The sequence below is a fragment of the Taudactylus pleione genome, unplaced genomic scaffold (assembly GCF_031769625.1).
Source record: "Taudactylus pleione unplaced genomic scaffold, aTauple2 ptg000018l, whole genome shotgun sequence".
Lineage (NCBI taxonomy): Eukaryota > Metazoa > Chordata > Amphibia > Anura > Myobatrachidae > Taudactylus > Taudactylus pleione.
Window position 1 is genome coordinate 862,497 of NW_028284420.1, and position 15,547 is coordinate 878,043.

Sequence of the window (15,547 nt, forward strand, 5' to 3'; positions counted from 1 at the left end):
GACATTAATTGCGTAAGTGGTGGTATTGCTGTAGGACTGTCAATTTCCCGCTAAAGATCACTCTCTATTAATGAGAATGTCTAGGATGATTTGTGGAGGAAGACTGTATCGTCTTAATACCTCATCATCTGGCATTCCAAAAAGGGTGACACGTGTTCTAGATATCTGGGGCCTTGCACGCCTACGAGGCCTACGCCTGGGACGAAGTTGAGGTTGGTAGGGTTCTGGAACCATGGCCAAGATAATACGACCAACATCAACCTGAAATGGTAAGGCAGGTAGTCATTGTTTTAGACAAATGTGTAAAGAAAAATATAGTTATCTTTTTTAAGAAATCCAAAGATGCTTACAGGCCGGGGTCTTGTCATGAGTAGAACAACCTACATTTCCAAAGTAGAAAATATTTTTAGTTTTTTTTGTGAAAACTTGGACTGAAAACACATTTTTTAGGGTTAAAAAAAAGAGAAGGGAGCACACATTAGTTTGGAAAATCGCACACTACATTTAGAGGTAAAACATGATTTTACACTTAAAAAATAAAAACACATTAGTGCGCTAAATAGTACGCATTTTTTACAGGTAAACAAGACATTAGTTCGCAAAATAGTACGCTACTTTTACAGTTCAATAAGGAGACATTAGTGCGCTAAATAGTATGCATTTTTTACAGGTAAACAAGACATTAGTTCGCAAAATAGTACGCTACTTTTACAGTTCAATAAGGAGACATTAGTGCACTAAATAGTGCGCATTTTAAATTAAAAACAACTCAAACATTATTTCGCAAAAGAGTACGCTATATTTAGTGGTAAGACATGATTGGTCCAAGAAAAAAAACAAGATCACTTAGCGAAACATATGCGAAGACCAACACATCGAAATTGTAACTTCATGAAATTAAAAACACTAACCAAAAACAGACAAATAACCCAAAGTCCAAAAACGTCAAGGGGGCAATGCCAAAATAACTGTAAAAAAACCCCCCAAATACTAACATTTGGAAACTATTTACTTTTTTTTTTTTTTTTAACGGTGGTTTTTCAAAGACTCACTCAAAAACTCCAAAAAAAAAAGCTAAACAATAAAAAATAGCGAACGGAAATTAAATAAGAAAACAAACAAAACGATCACACTAGAAAAAGCACCTCAAACTCCACAAACCGCCAACAAACAACTCCTACGCCAAACCTCCAACATTCATAACCCGCCACCTCGACTCGAGTCACACCAAGCCATAGTCTTTATTTTCCCGCTCAAATTAAGGACGGACAATAGGAGCGCACAATCAATGATGCGGCCGAATAATGCTGACGCATGTATAAAAACATCACTGAAAACCCCAATCGGTCTGCTGTAGTGAGACCTGAAAGTCAAAAATGGCTACAGAGCAGCAAAGCACTGGCCAAGAGGTGCCAGGTAAGTATTTGTCTTTTTGGGACTAAAGGATTATGGTTAACAATAATCTGGTTAACATTTGACATTAAAATTTTTAAAATCTATTTCAAAAAAGGAGTGGAGGATGCCATGGAAGAGGCTGCTGGGCCTAGTAGGCCAACTAAACCAAAAAAAAAAAAAAAAAAAGGCAGCCACAATTCACAAGAAAGGAGATGGAGGTTTTGGTGCAAATGTGCAATGACAACCTGCCACAGGCACCAAGGAATATGGGTGCAAGCCAGAAATGGAAAATGTGGGATGACACAGCCAGTGGTGTCAATAGGGTGGGTGATTGTGAACGTTCAACCCGGGAGGTCAAACGCCGGTACGTAAAAACTACATTTTAGTAAAAAGTGTTTACAGATCCAAATACTGCAGGAATAATGCCAACTTTTTACCCCACAGATGGAGCCACTTCAAATATCGTCTTAAGCAAAAACTGGCTGATAGGGCTAGGCATGCAGGGGGGACAGGTGGGGGTCCCACCCGTGTCACTGGAGCTCAGATTTGGAGGAGCTGGCCCAGGGGTGTGTGCAGGATGAGGTGTTTGGCGTGTCGAACATGGATACCGACATGCCAGACTTTGCGGCTCCTCATGTTGCCCCAGGTAAATGTCGTAATGTTAACAACTCAGAAATGTGTTTGGGACAATATCTAGATTATAATGTTACTCTTTTTTCTCACAGAGACACAGGCGGATGAGTCTGCTCCAGAGGGGAGCTTTGGCCGCAGAATTTCTGCTGGTTCTGCAGGGGAGGAAGCAGTAGATCCGGCTGTGGACCCTGTGGCAGACAGTCCAGGGCATTCTCCCTCGCAGGAAGTGGGCCTCCTCAGTGATCTCAATATTAAAACGGATCAGCAGACCGAGATTCTGCTGAGGATGGACGCCAATCTGCTACGGGTGGCGGACGCCCTGGAGCAAAGTGCTGCGGCCAACGTGACCATTGCTAAGGCCCTGGCGGAAAATACTGGGGCCAACGTGCGAATAGCAAATGCCCTGGAGCAGCTCGTTCGCCAGCACATGTTGGAACCAGCCTCCCTTCCTGCTGGAACATCAGGACCCTCCACCTCTGGCACAACAACAGCCATCCCTCCAAATGTGCCTAGCCCTATGCCTAGTCCAGAGGCCACAACATCTGCCTCTGGCCAGGCCAGGACATCCCGGACCCGTTCAGGCTCCCTCCCAACCCAGGCCAAACGGCGATGACAGCACTGGCTAATTTTCCCACAATCCTTCTCAGTGTTTGCCCCATATTCCTTAATGCCCAAAACCTCCCTCTCCTTTCTTGTGAATTTTTTATTAATTTTGTTTGTTTGTGGATTTCAAATGCCACTTATTTTGTTTGTGTTTTTAAAATCATTTGTTATTTGTTTTTACGTTATCAAGTTTTTTTTATTACCACAAAATTGGTTGAGAAATAAACCAAAAAAAATAAAAAATACTGTTGAAAATCTGCACAATTCTATTGTTAATTTATTCAAAAAATGGTTAAAAGGTAATCCCGCAAACAACATTACAAACAATACCCCGGAAATCTAAACATTTTTTAGGGAAAAATAAACCAAGGGTTAAAAACAATTTATGATTTTTAATTAACACTTAGCAAAAAACAAAAAGGACGATTGTTTTCTTGGCCCCTAAAAAAAGAAGAAAAAAAAAACAAACCTGCGTACAATATTGTTGGCCGAAACAAAACAAAAAAAAAAATTTGGCAAAAACACACAAATGTAAAATAAATTTGTAAGCTAATTGATTGTCCAACCCAGAAATTAACAGCTGAATAGTTCACCTGCGTACGGTTTTTTGCTACTAAAAAAAGGCTATTTGCTAAACAGCTTACAAGCATTTTTACAATTCAAAACTGATTGTTTTTGAGGCCTCAATTGATAAATCGGGAAACCATCGATGAGCCACGGGAAGAACGAAGAGACCATCGTCATTGAGAATACCAGACCACAAGATGAGCGAGCAGTTTGAATGGAAAGTGGATCAGTGACGTAACACTTTTTCCGTTCACATTGGCCATTCGCATCAGATAATTTATGTACGCCCAAAAAACGCCTCGACACGCCTGCGTTTTCCCATCTCCACCCCAGTCACCGCCCCAAAACGGACAGTTCTGTCAATCACATCTGACATGTCACTTCCTGTTCGCTATTCGACGAACGACTGAAAAAATGAACGCAATCAGCCGTACGCACATGCGCGCTGTTACACCGACGCATGCGTAGTTTAACAACATCGGATGACTACGAGCGTACGACCGCTTACGAGCGGCTCTGAATGAGGGCCTGAATCCGCACAAGGATAAGTTGAGATAGGTGTAGTGTAAAGACACAATATAACTATCCACAATGAGTTTGCCAACTATTGTAGAATGTATCAGTTTTAAGAATAAATGAACAAATAATTACTAGCATTGGCAGTGCACCAGGGAGTAGGAAATTAGAATATATACGGGGACTGGTCCAAGATGCCGACCAGAGAAAGCTAGACTCCTACATATGAAACAAATAACATTATATATATATATATATATATATATATATATACATACATACACACACACACACACATATATATATATATATATACATATACACACACATATACATACATACACATACATATATTAATTCCAGTTATTGATTAGAACAAAAAAATCCCTGAGGTATGTATATCATCCCTATATAATAGGTATGTCCATTAACAGGGATTTGGTTGGTGAAATTATAAGCAATTCAATACCTCCACTTTAAAAGGTAAATATATCTAGATTAGTATCCTTATTGTATAAAATTAGATAGCTAGTGTTGGGGATCAGTTGGTACGCCGTTCTGGTGTTTAACCTTATTAGGTAGATAGCTTCCTTATACTTCAAATAGATATATAGTAAATCAAACCTTATTAAATACCTAAAAAAATAATAATAATATTATATATATATATATATATATATATATATATATATAATGGGAAGTGCGGGCAGGAAATGCAGCTGCATTCGTGGTAAGTTTCCCTGGAGCGGTGTCCCCACTGAGGCAGGGTCCTGTGAATGCTCACACAAAGACCCTAAAGTGCTTGTAACCGATGACTTATTTCCTGCCCGCATTTCCCACACTACTGCACATCGGGCGTCAGAGATCACTTCCTCTGAAGCAGGTACACTATTTTCAGGGTGCTCTCTCTCATTCGCCTGAGACTATCCATATGCACTGCAATGCATCAAGTATAAGTGTAGGGATGGTCTCAAGAGGCTGGACAGCAGAAGCACACTAACTTCATGACTTGTAGCCATTAAACTCTCATTAACCCGTTCCCTGCCAAGCACATTGCCTGGCACACAGGCTAAAAGCAGTAAGTGATTTGCCAATCAGGCTTGAACACCTATAGCACACTCTCTATGACTGAGAAAATATTTGCATGTATGCTAAAAAATTAAGATTAGCTCTGCAAATAAGGGAACATTATATTGTGAATAACTATGTACCTGTGAAATTCTTGTCCTGTTATCTAATCCGTTATTATACAGATTAACTCGTCAGGAAGCTACCTGTATATAAACTGCCTAACAAAGATTGATAGACTATGCAAAAAATTACAATGTATACTAACCTTTGAAAAACACCAATAGATATGAGGAGGTCTCTTTCTTAACAGAATTATACGCAGAGAGACAATCCAAGGGTGTGAATATTACACCATTGTTACCAGTGGCGATTACAGATCTACTGAACTGACCTATTAGAGGTTGATGGAATGATATATACATATCTCTGGTAAACTGGCATTCCTATAATTTAGAGATCTTGAAGTGATTACATTGTCTTTTGTGTGTCTCAAATAGATCTGCTACCTATGTTTGGAATAATATGAGATATGGTAAGAACTTACCTTTGTTATCTCTATTTCTACGAAGTCCATAGGGTTCCACAGGATACCTTGGGGTATAGGTGATGACGTCAGGCATCGGGCACCATAGAGTTAAGTTTTCAGCCTCCCAGGATGCACTAGGGTCCCCCTCCTATACCCCGCCCCCGAGCCAAGGCATCTCAGTTACGTACAAAGCCATAGGCCGGAGGAGGAAAAGGAAGAGAGAAAAAAGATCTGGACACACACAAGAGTCACATTCTCACCAGAGGGAGACGGAAAAACCGGTGACCAGAGCAAAGCCCATCTGCAGCACAGGTGCGACAGGACGGGAGTCCTGTGGAACCCTATGGACTTCGTAGAAATAGAGATAAAAAGGGTAAGTTCTTACCATATCTCATATTTTCTACTTCAGGGTCCATAGGGTATCCACAGGATACCTTGGGGATGTCCCAAAGCAGTATCCTTCAAGGGTGGGGACGCTCCTGTGCTGAAAGGAGAATCCGCCGCCCGAAGGAAGTATCCTGAGAGGCAAAGGTGTCAAACGCGTAATACCTCACAAAAGGTATGGACAGAGGACCTCGTGGCAGCTTTGCAGATCTGGACTGCAGAGGCACCACGTCGATCTGCCCACGAAGGACCCACAGACCTAGTGGAATGAGCGCTCACAGAGGATGGAACCAGCAGGCCTTCATGAAGATAAGCTTCTGAAATTGCCATACGGATCCAACCTGTCAAAGTTTGCTTTGAAGCAGGCCAAACCTTTTTATGGAAGCCATAGAGGACAAACAAGGCGTCCGACTTCCTAAACGAAGAAGTGCGGTCAACATAAATCCTTAAGGCCCGCACAACGTCCAAAGTGGCCTCACCCACTGAAAGGTCAGGTGAGTTAAAAGCCGGCACAACGATTTCCTCGTTGATATGAAAACTGGAAACAACTTTGGGAAGAAAATCAGGACGAGTGCGCAGCACCGCCCTGTTCCCATGAAAAATCAAGAAAGGGGGTCTACAAGAGAGCCCCTAAATCAGAAACACGTCTGGCCGAAGCAATGGCCAGAAGGAAAATTTTTTAGCTGTCAGCCATTTAAGATCCACTGAGCCCAGTGGTTCAAACGGCGGTCCCTGGAGAGCCCTCAGGACCACAGCTAAATCGCAAGGCACCACCGGTGGAACAAATTGCGGCTGAATTCGAAGAACACCTTACATAAAGGTGCGCACATCAGGGATTGTAGCAATCCTACGATGGAACCAGACAAGACAGGGCAGATACCTGCACCTTCAAAGAAGCAAAGCGAAGCCCATGGTCTAGTCCCGCCTGTAGGAAGGCTAGCACTCTAGACAGACGGAACTCCCGAGGTGCATAACCTCTCGGTCGACACCATTGGAAGAACGTATGCCACACACGATGGTATATTTTTGCAGAAGACGGTTTCCAAGCTCTCAGCATAGTGCATACTACATAGCTGGAAAACCCCCTGGACCTTAACATGACCGTCTCAACAGCCACGCCGTCAAAAGACAGCCGAGTCGAGTAAGGTCCGGGTGAAGACAAGGACCCTGTGACAGTAGGTCCGGTCGTAGTGGCAACCGCAGAGGAATGTCCACGGACAGACCCTGAAGGTCTGAGAACCAGTGCCGTCTGGGCCACGCTGGAGCCATCAACAGGAGCGTCCCTCCTTCCTGTTTGAATTTCCGTATTACCCGTGGAAGGGAAAACGGAGGAAAGAGATAAGCAAACCGGAACGTCCACTGGACGGACAGAGCATCCACCAGAGACACCTTTTCGTCTCTTGTGCGAGACCCGTACACCGGCAACTTGTTGTTGTGCCGTGACGCCATGAGGTCGATCTCTGGAAGACCCCACCTGTCCACCAGAAGTTGAAAGATGTCCTGGTGCAGAGACCATTTCCCCCGGATGAACGTCCTGGCGACTGAGAAAGTCGGCCTCCCAGTTGAGGACTCCCGGGATGAATACCGCTGATATGGCCGGGAGATTGCGCTCCGCCCAGATCAGGATGCGGGACACCTCTACGAGTGCCGCCCGACTTCGGGTTCCTCCTTGCAGATTTATGTAGGCCACGGTGGTGGCGTTGTCCGACTGGACCTGCACGGGATGACCCTGGAGAACTCGATGGGCCTGCTGGAGAGCATTGAAAACGGTGCGGAGTTCCAAGATGTTTATCGGAAGCTCCTTTTCCGCCTGAGTCCATCTGCCCTGGAACAAGTGTGGACCCGTGACCGCTCCCCAGCCCCGAAGACTGGCGTCCGTTGTCAATAGGACCCAGTTCGCCACCCAAAACGGACGACCCTTGTTGAGATGGGTCATCTGCAACCACCAGGCAAGGGACAGGCGAACCTCCGGAGTGAGCACCATCGTCTGGGATTTGAGGCTCTTTTGCAGTCCAATCCATTTGGACAGGATCAATTGCTGCAGAGGTCTGGAGTGAAACTGGGCATATTCCACCATGTCGAATACGGACACCATGGAGCCCAGTAACCTCATTGCCGAGTGAAGAGACACACGGCGACTCTGCAGACAACTGCGCACCCTCAACTGCAAGGCAGAAATCTTTTCCCCCGTCACAAAGATCCTCTGCTGACTGGAGTCCAACAAGGCTCCGAGGTGCAGAATCCTCTGAGACGGGATCAGGGTGGACTTTTGCCAGTTTATCAACCAGCCGTGCCGTTGCAGTACTGCAATCGTCATATCCAAATGGTCTAGAAGGAGCTCCGGAGATCCTGCTACCAACAGAAGGTCGTCTCGGTACGGCAACATGCGGACTCCCTGCAGCCGCAGGGAAGCCGCCATGACCTTGGTGAACACACGTGGTGCTGTCGCCAGGCCAAAAGGTAACGCCCGGACTGGAAGTGATCGTTGCGGATTGCAAACCTGAGGAACTGTTGATGGCGCGAAGGAATATGGACATGCAGGTAAGCGTCCTGTATGCCCAACGACACCATGTAATCCCCAGGTTCCAGCGCCAGAATGATGGACCGTAGGGTCTCTTTCCGAAACCTCGGCACCCGCAAGGACTTGAGTGCTTTGAGGTTGAGGATCGGACGGTACGACCCATTGGGTTTCTGCACCAAAAACAGATTGGAATAGAAACACAGGCCCCTCTGGGAGAAAGGAACAGGCACTATAACTCCAGCCTGGAGCAGTGTGCAAAACCTTCCGCAGTTCCGTGGCTTTGTTCCGGTCTGATGGAAGACCCGTGGTAAAGAGTCGAGATGGAGGTCTGTGCCGAAAGGAGAGGGCATACCCGTGAGAAACCACCTCGTGAACCCAACTGTCTGTCGTGGTTACCGACCAACACTGGGCGAACCGTAGCAGGCGGCCTCCCACTTTGGGATACCCCAAAGGGAGGCCCGGACCGTCAGGCTGCAGGTTTGTCATCGGACTTAGGGGCCGGACGTCTGGTACTCCAGGCCTGCTTCCGGGGCTTGGACGATTTCTTGGGGCCAGCCTGTCGGGGAAAAGACTGTGCTTTAGGCCTACCCTGGGCCCTGTAAGGCCGACATACCTGAACTGGAAGGAACTGCAGCAGACGGGAGACATGCCCATTTGGCTGCCGCCAGTGTGGCTACAATTTTGCCCAGATCCGGACCAAATAGGACTTCTCCATTAAAAGGCAAAGCTTCCAAGCCCTTTTTGGAATCAGCGTCCGGCTTCCAAGATCGCAACCATAAGGTGCGACGAGCCGCCACAGCTGCCGAAGAAATCCGAGAGGTCTGATATCTAAAGCCGCTTCATTAATGTAAGTGGCCAAATCCCGGAGATTGCCTATCAACTCGGCCTGTTCAGCCGAACAGTCGGAATCGAAAGACGCCTCTAAAGTATCTGTCCAGCGCTCCATAGCTCTGGCTACCCAACAAATGGCCATAGGGAATAAACGGACTTTAGGCAGATCTCCACCTTACGGTCCGTGGCATCCTTTAAGGAGCACATGGGCAACGTGGCACTTCGGACCAGGCGTTTCACATGGGAATCCACCTGTGGCGGGGATTCCCACTTAGAAAAATAATTGTCCGCAAACGGATAAGCCACTGCTAAACGTCTTTGAGGCTGATACCGTTTGCCAGGATGTTTCCACGCCTCCTCTAAGTGGTCCACCAATTGACCCGAAAGAGGAAACACTGTGGCGTCACCCTTAACATCCTTGAAAAAGGCATATTTGGATTTTGATACCGGAGGTTCATCATCCTCAATAACTAAAGCTGTGCGGACTGCACGAAGAAGGCCAGGTATATAAACCTTAGACTTAGCGTCTGACTCTTTAGTACGGTGAGGTTCTTGGTCCGAAAGATCCAGAATCTCCCCATCATCGGTCGCCCCCTCGTCATCCTCATAAGGAGCTGACAGAGACGCCACCGGCCGCAACACAGACTCCCCTTGTAACATGTCTGACAAATGCTGCACAGAACTTGTCAGAGAATTAACCCACGCAGGCTCTTGAGAGACCGGAGGAGGGGAAATAGGGAGACTGTGGGGTACCATCAGTTGTCTCGGGAACCCCTGCATGGGTGACGACACCACTGACTGCTGGGACAATCCCATCTGAGGGAACGCAGGTTGCAGAGCTAACTGGCCCACTAGGGTTGAAAGCGCTTTAGCGAAACAAGCCCAGGGCGGTTCCTGAACCGGAGCTGTGACAGTAATTGGCCACGCCAATAAAAAACACTGTCGACATAGCCCCTCCGAGCTACCCTCCCCTATAGGTACCTTACACGTAGTACACAGAAGCTGGAGAGGAAAATCACTCTCAGACATGATGGCAAGTATGTGACCCCTCTCACTGATACACGTTAGTATAGTGGGAGAACCGCCCTGCAATCACCGCACCGCAAGGGCTTTAGCAGAAGAAGAGCAGGGACAGTGAAAAGGCTGACAGTAGAAAGTGAAAGTACAGGCAGCAGACACATACAATGCAAAGAAATCAATCCCTGCACTATCAGCGCTGATCCTCAACTACGCAGACAGAGTCTGGTAGGACACAGCGCTGCATGCACAGACCTGTTCCAACGGAGAGGTATGCCGGGGGACCCAGACCACGATGCCACCGATCAGCAGCGTCCACCATGCTTTCTTGTAAAGATGGCCAGCGAGGAGCAGAGAGGAGGCCGGCCTGGGGGAGGAGTGCTGCCACAGGGCCAATCGGCAAGTACAGAGAGGCTGTGTGCAGCGGGGGAGGCACCGGCTGTGTACAAGGAAGGCGCGCTCCCCTGGCATGCAATTAACCCCTGGGACGCCGCAGCGCTACCGCTCAGCTGCAGTCTGCTGTCCCATGGAAGCGCAGGTCTGTAACCTGGCTCCACGCTGCAGCCAGTCCCCAGGGAGCCCCCTGCCTGGGGACTCCGGACCATGTTCCAGCGGGGACCCACCGCGGGACCCCGCTGCTTACCTGCTGTCCCCCTTAAATCCGGCCATGGTCCCAAACATCTGGGGTCACCGCTAGCTGTGACCCCAGATGCCTACCAGCATCCCCGGATCAGTGCCGGCGTTCTGGTACCGGCGGGGGTGTAGGGAAGACAGCATGGACGTCAAGAATGACTGTCCATGCTGTACTTCCAGATGGGCAGCCACAGCTGCCTTGAACAAAACTTCAGGGCTATCCTCCTTAGCCCCCCTCTCAACAGGTGCATCCGACTCCGAGCCGGGCACCAACGAAACTGAGATGCCTTGGCTCGGGGGCGGGGTATAGGAAGGGGACCCTAGTGCATCATGGGAGGCTGAAAACTCAACTCTGCCTGACGTCATCACCTATACCCCAAGGTATCCTGTGGATAGCCTATGGACCCTGAAGTAGAAATATGGATGGTGTCTGGAGAGATAGATATATATATATATATATATATATATATATATATATATATATACACACACACACACACATATATATATATATATATATATATATATATATATATATATATCTGTTTTATTTATTTATTATATAGTAAAACAAAACTACTTGCAAATACATACATATGTACAATATATATATATATATATATATATATATATATACACACACACACACACACACACACATTATATATATACATATATATATATACACACATACATATATATATATATATATTCTAAACAAGTACAATGGCTGGCACTCCACATTTATAGCACCAAGGAATGGCTCTGGTGCCTTCCACAATGTTCCCTAAGGAGCAGCACATGCAAAGTAAAAATGAATGGCGGCACTCACGGGTCTTGAAAAATAATGATACACAGACAACTGTGTCACTCTTGTTCGACGTTTCAGTCAAAGACTTTTATCATGTTCTAGCTTTCTCTGGTCCGCATCTTGGACCAGTCCCTGCATAGATCTTTAGGTCTCCCTGATAATTGTATTCCATGATTTCACGTTGAAAATAAGCAGAATAGATCGGCCTTATTTTTGGACAAAGAAGGTCCAGAAATCAGACAGCTCTTGAATAGAATCCCAACACCATATACTGTGATTAGACTAAAGAAATAACCTTCCTCAAAAGTCAATCCTTTTGCTTTGTCTACTGGTTAAAAACCATCTTGTATGGGGAGCTTAGGAAATCAGTGATGTAGCTCTGGACTTTGACTACTCTTTCCCAGTCATCTCAGATAGAAATTAAACTGCTGAAGATAAATAGGTCAGCTCCCTCACCGATGCTCATGGGAAGGCAGACAATCCAACATGCTATGAGTTTAACAGAAAGTTTGGAGACTAGACAACTTCTCCCAAATTTTTACCCTCTATGTGAAATCCAGGACCTGTAGATTTCCTCACAGCGCTCCTAGTAATGGCACCCTAATGGAATAACACAGTGCCTGAAACACAACACAGTGTTTTTAATATGGTGCCTGCAGACAACACAGTTCCTCACAGCGCTCCTAGTAATGGCACCCTAAAGACGTCATTTTTTAACAACGTGTCTGATCACAAAACACAGCATTTTCTTGAACACAGTGCCTGAACCACTGAAGAACCAGACCCTCTACCCATTTATATTTAGAATGACTGTAACCACGTTCACTGCAATTCATTGTTGTTATAAATAATCAACCACGGCAAAATAACTCTAAACAGGTCTCGGTTCGCAAAATGGATAACGCAGTGTTGTAAGATTACTGAAATTTAGTAAATGCACACATAGAGGAAAAAGTGGAATGAACGCCATGGACACCTGCTTAAGTATCAATTAAGTAACTTCTCCAGGAACATTTTTAAAAAGTTTTTATTTGGATTTTTCACATCCTTAAATGATTCGCAAAATATATTAAACAGGAACCTCCCAACCCAAATAATAGAACACTGTACACTTTCTGAAATAAAAAAGGGGAGGGGACAAAAATAAAAATAGGTCACAGCCACACAATAAAAGGGGTCCCGCCCCACCAGAGAGACCAGTGCCGCAGGGCAATTGTCCGTTACAGGGTAGCTGGCCTGGCTGGTAGTGACGGGCGTGTAATTCATTAGACATCATGCCAGTAATGTTAGAGGGAAGGTGATCCTCCTGATTTCACCAAATGCAAGATGACCAACAATGGACTTGCCCAGAGCACTGGAACTAGAAACCTAAACAGAGAGGTCGGTGACAATCTTCCTACAGAAAACCCAAACCCACTAGGTAGGGTAAATGAGAAATGGAATTTGAGGGCGTTATGTCAAGGGGCAGTCCAAATGTTATATAGCAATTAGCTTTTAAGGAGTATGCACAAAATTAAAAGTAGTGGGATGGTGAGAATTAAACGGAGGTAAAAAAAACTTTTAACAAACTGATATAAAATATGTTTATCTCACCAAGGTATACCCATCGCCTCTACACTGAAAGTAGCCATTTTATGAGCTAACCAATCACTGAGGTGTGACATGATGTCACTTGTCCCGAATAGGCTAAAAATGGCTACATACACTGTATGAAGGCAATTAGTACTATAAAGAGTTATCCCTTTTCTAGCAAAGCGTAACCCCATTGCCTGTACCCTTCTTTATTTTCTGGGTCTATCATCTTGCACAATAGCACATGATGAATGGTTTAGCTTGTAGAATACTACAAATATAACGCTTGTAAAAAAAAAAAAAAAAAAAATAGAGTAGAAAATATGCTGCGGGGGTGATTGGAAGATTATGGCTTGTCCCACTCCATAGCGATGAATTATGGAAATACCTTACATTAACCCAGGCCATCCATTTTAACATGTAGTTTGAGAAATCTAAGGTGGCTTTAAGTGTTGGATGAAGGCTGCAGGAAGGAGTTTTCGGTCTTAGGAAAAGATACACCCAAAGGGCAAGGCCTGGTGTAAGATTCCTGTAATGTATATTTTAAGGGGGGAGTAGGGGGGGATCTAACCTCAGTCTGTAGTTGAATGGTTTATGGATTCACTGTAAGGATAAGTCAGTCTGCAAAGAGTCTCTCATCAGATGACGGTGGAAAGTTTAGATTGCCTCAGCCTCTCTCGTCATTCGATTCTAGCGCTGAATAAATGTTATCCAAGCAAAAATTCTCCTAAATTCTGTCCTCATTGAGGGTGGAGGGAGGCACTGAATTTGAAGGTGTTGTGAAATAGCATCCCATCCATGAAGTTGAGGGTTTGGAAGGCTTTAACAGCAAGCTTCAAGTCTGAGAAGAGAGCCTTGTGACTCTTAATAATTCAACATCTTCTTCGGCATGAACAGGCCACACCTGGGGCTTAACCCTTGGAAACACTAGGTGCCTTAGAAAACTGGAAAATAAGCAGGAATCCAACAGAGTGCTATCCACATATTGCACACAGTCTTTAATTATCTGCTGGGCTTTAAAAATCAGAAGTCTAGGGGACGAGGAATGGCTGACAATAGTAACAGAGGCAATGATGATGATACAAAATGGCGGCCTTAGAAAGGCATCTGAGAAGGCAAGGGTGAGGCTGGGGTGGTGTTAAGTAAAATAACAGTCAGACACCCCATTGCCACATGTCCGGTGGGGAGTGAGGACCAGGTTAAAACTCATCACTCTCAGCTGCGTGCAATTGTGTGTCATCTGCATCAGTCATGCTGCTCTCCTGCGATTCATCAGTTCCCACTACAAAGAAACAAACAAAGAGAGACCCATCAATTGTCATGATAATGATGCCAGCACAAGCTGCCTGCTTCTGATTTGAGAAATAGGCAGCCAGCTCTTATTGAGAGGATATTAGAGCAGTGTCTGCATTTCTTTAAATAACCTGGCAAAGATGATAAAAATAAAAAAAAACACATTTCTATTTGTACTGCATTCAATTCTGTAGACTGGACATAGCGCCCTCTTCAGGCCATTGCTACCTGCTACAATAATCTACAGCTTTCTGCAGCAGGCCATTCCATACAATTTCATAGATTCATTATCGAGGAGGTTATATAAATTTTCGTTTTCCAAGGTGGATTTATTTGACCACTGGAAATCTTTATTACGGGACAAAGAACAGAATCTGATCACTGTAGAATACTAAGATGGTCTGACAGGTCCATGCCATTCTTAGGTTTCATAGGTGTTACTCACCTGTTTCATAAGGGTAGCACTCACTGACTTGTTCTTCTTGGGTAACAACCTCTTCATCGTCTGGTAGATAACGTTTGTCTATGGCCTCTTTGATCTGGTTGTTAGCTCCTTTGGGATCCAGGTCCATTGCCCAGGAAAAGTTCATCAAAGCCAAATGTGTCTGACCTAGTTTTTTATACACCTGAGGGATAGGAGTTTAGGAGAGGAAATAAATAGAGAAGGGATATATTTACTAAAGATCGATTTTAATCGATCAAAATCGATGTTTTGTTTCTTGGGCTAAATCACACAGTTACTAATACTTAAAAAACTAATTCAAAAGTTCACGGTTACTAAATGTGTAATTTAGCCCCAGAAACACAACATCGTTTTAAATCAATTTTGATCGATTAAAATAAATTAAAATCAACCTTTAGTAAATATACCCCGAAGATTCAGAGGATGGTTAGCACAGATAATGCTATACTGTAGATTACTCAGCTACCACTAAGGGATATTTATCTATTATTATTATTATAGGTGTGAAATTAAAGTCTTTAATGTTTGATAGTGAAAAAGTCAGAAAAGCAGCATTCTCTTACCTTTCCTATCAAAAAATATACTAAGGATTCCTTGGGGACAATTTGTTTCAGCTCCTCCAGCTCCTGCAGTGCAGACTGGGAAACAAATAAATAAATAAAAAAAAAAAGTAAAAAAGTATTTAAGCAGAAAAGTAATTTGTATTTCAAC

The 15,547-nt window shown here is 44.7% G+C and overlaps 1 protein-coding gene across 2 annotated transcripts in view; it reads right to left on the bottom strand.

Annotated features, from left to right (window-relative positions):
- Positions 1-12,518: 12,518 nt before the first annotated feature.
- CDC27 (cell division cycle 27) overlaps positions 12,519-15,547 on the bottom strand; it is a 66,468-nt gene continuing 63,439 nt past the window's right edge. For both annotated transcript variants that reach the window (XM_088442301.1, XM_088442298.1), the window contains 3 exons: positions 15,400-15,474; positions 14,819-14,999; positions 12,519-14,362 (listed from right to left, as the gene is read on the bottom strand). In XM_088442301.1, coding sequence (XP_088298427.1) covers positions 14,280-14,362; positions 14,819-14,999; positions 15,400-15,474 — 339 coding nt within the window. In that variant the 3' untranslated portion in view covers positions 12,519-14,279. The remainder of the gene's footprint in view (positions 14,363-14,818; positions 15,000-15,399; positions 15,475-15,547) is intronic.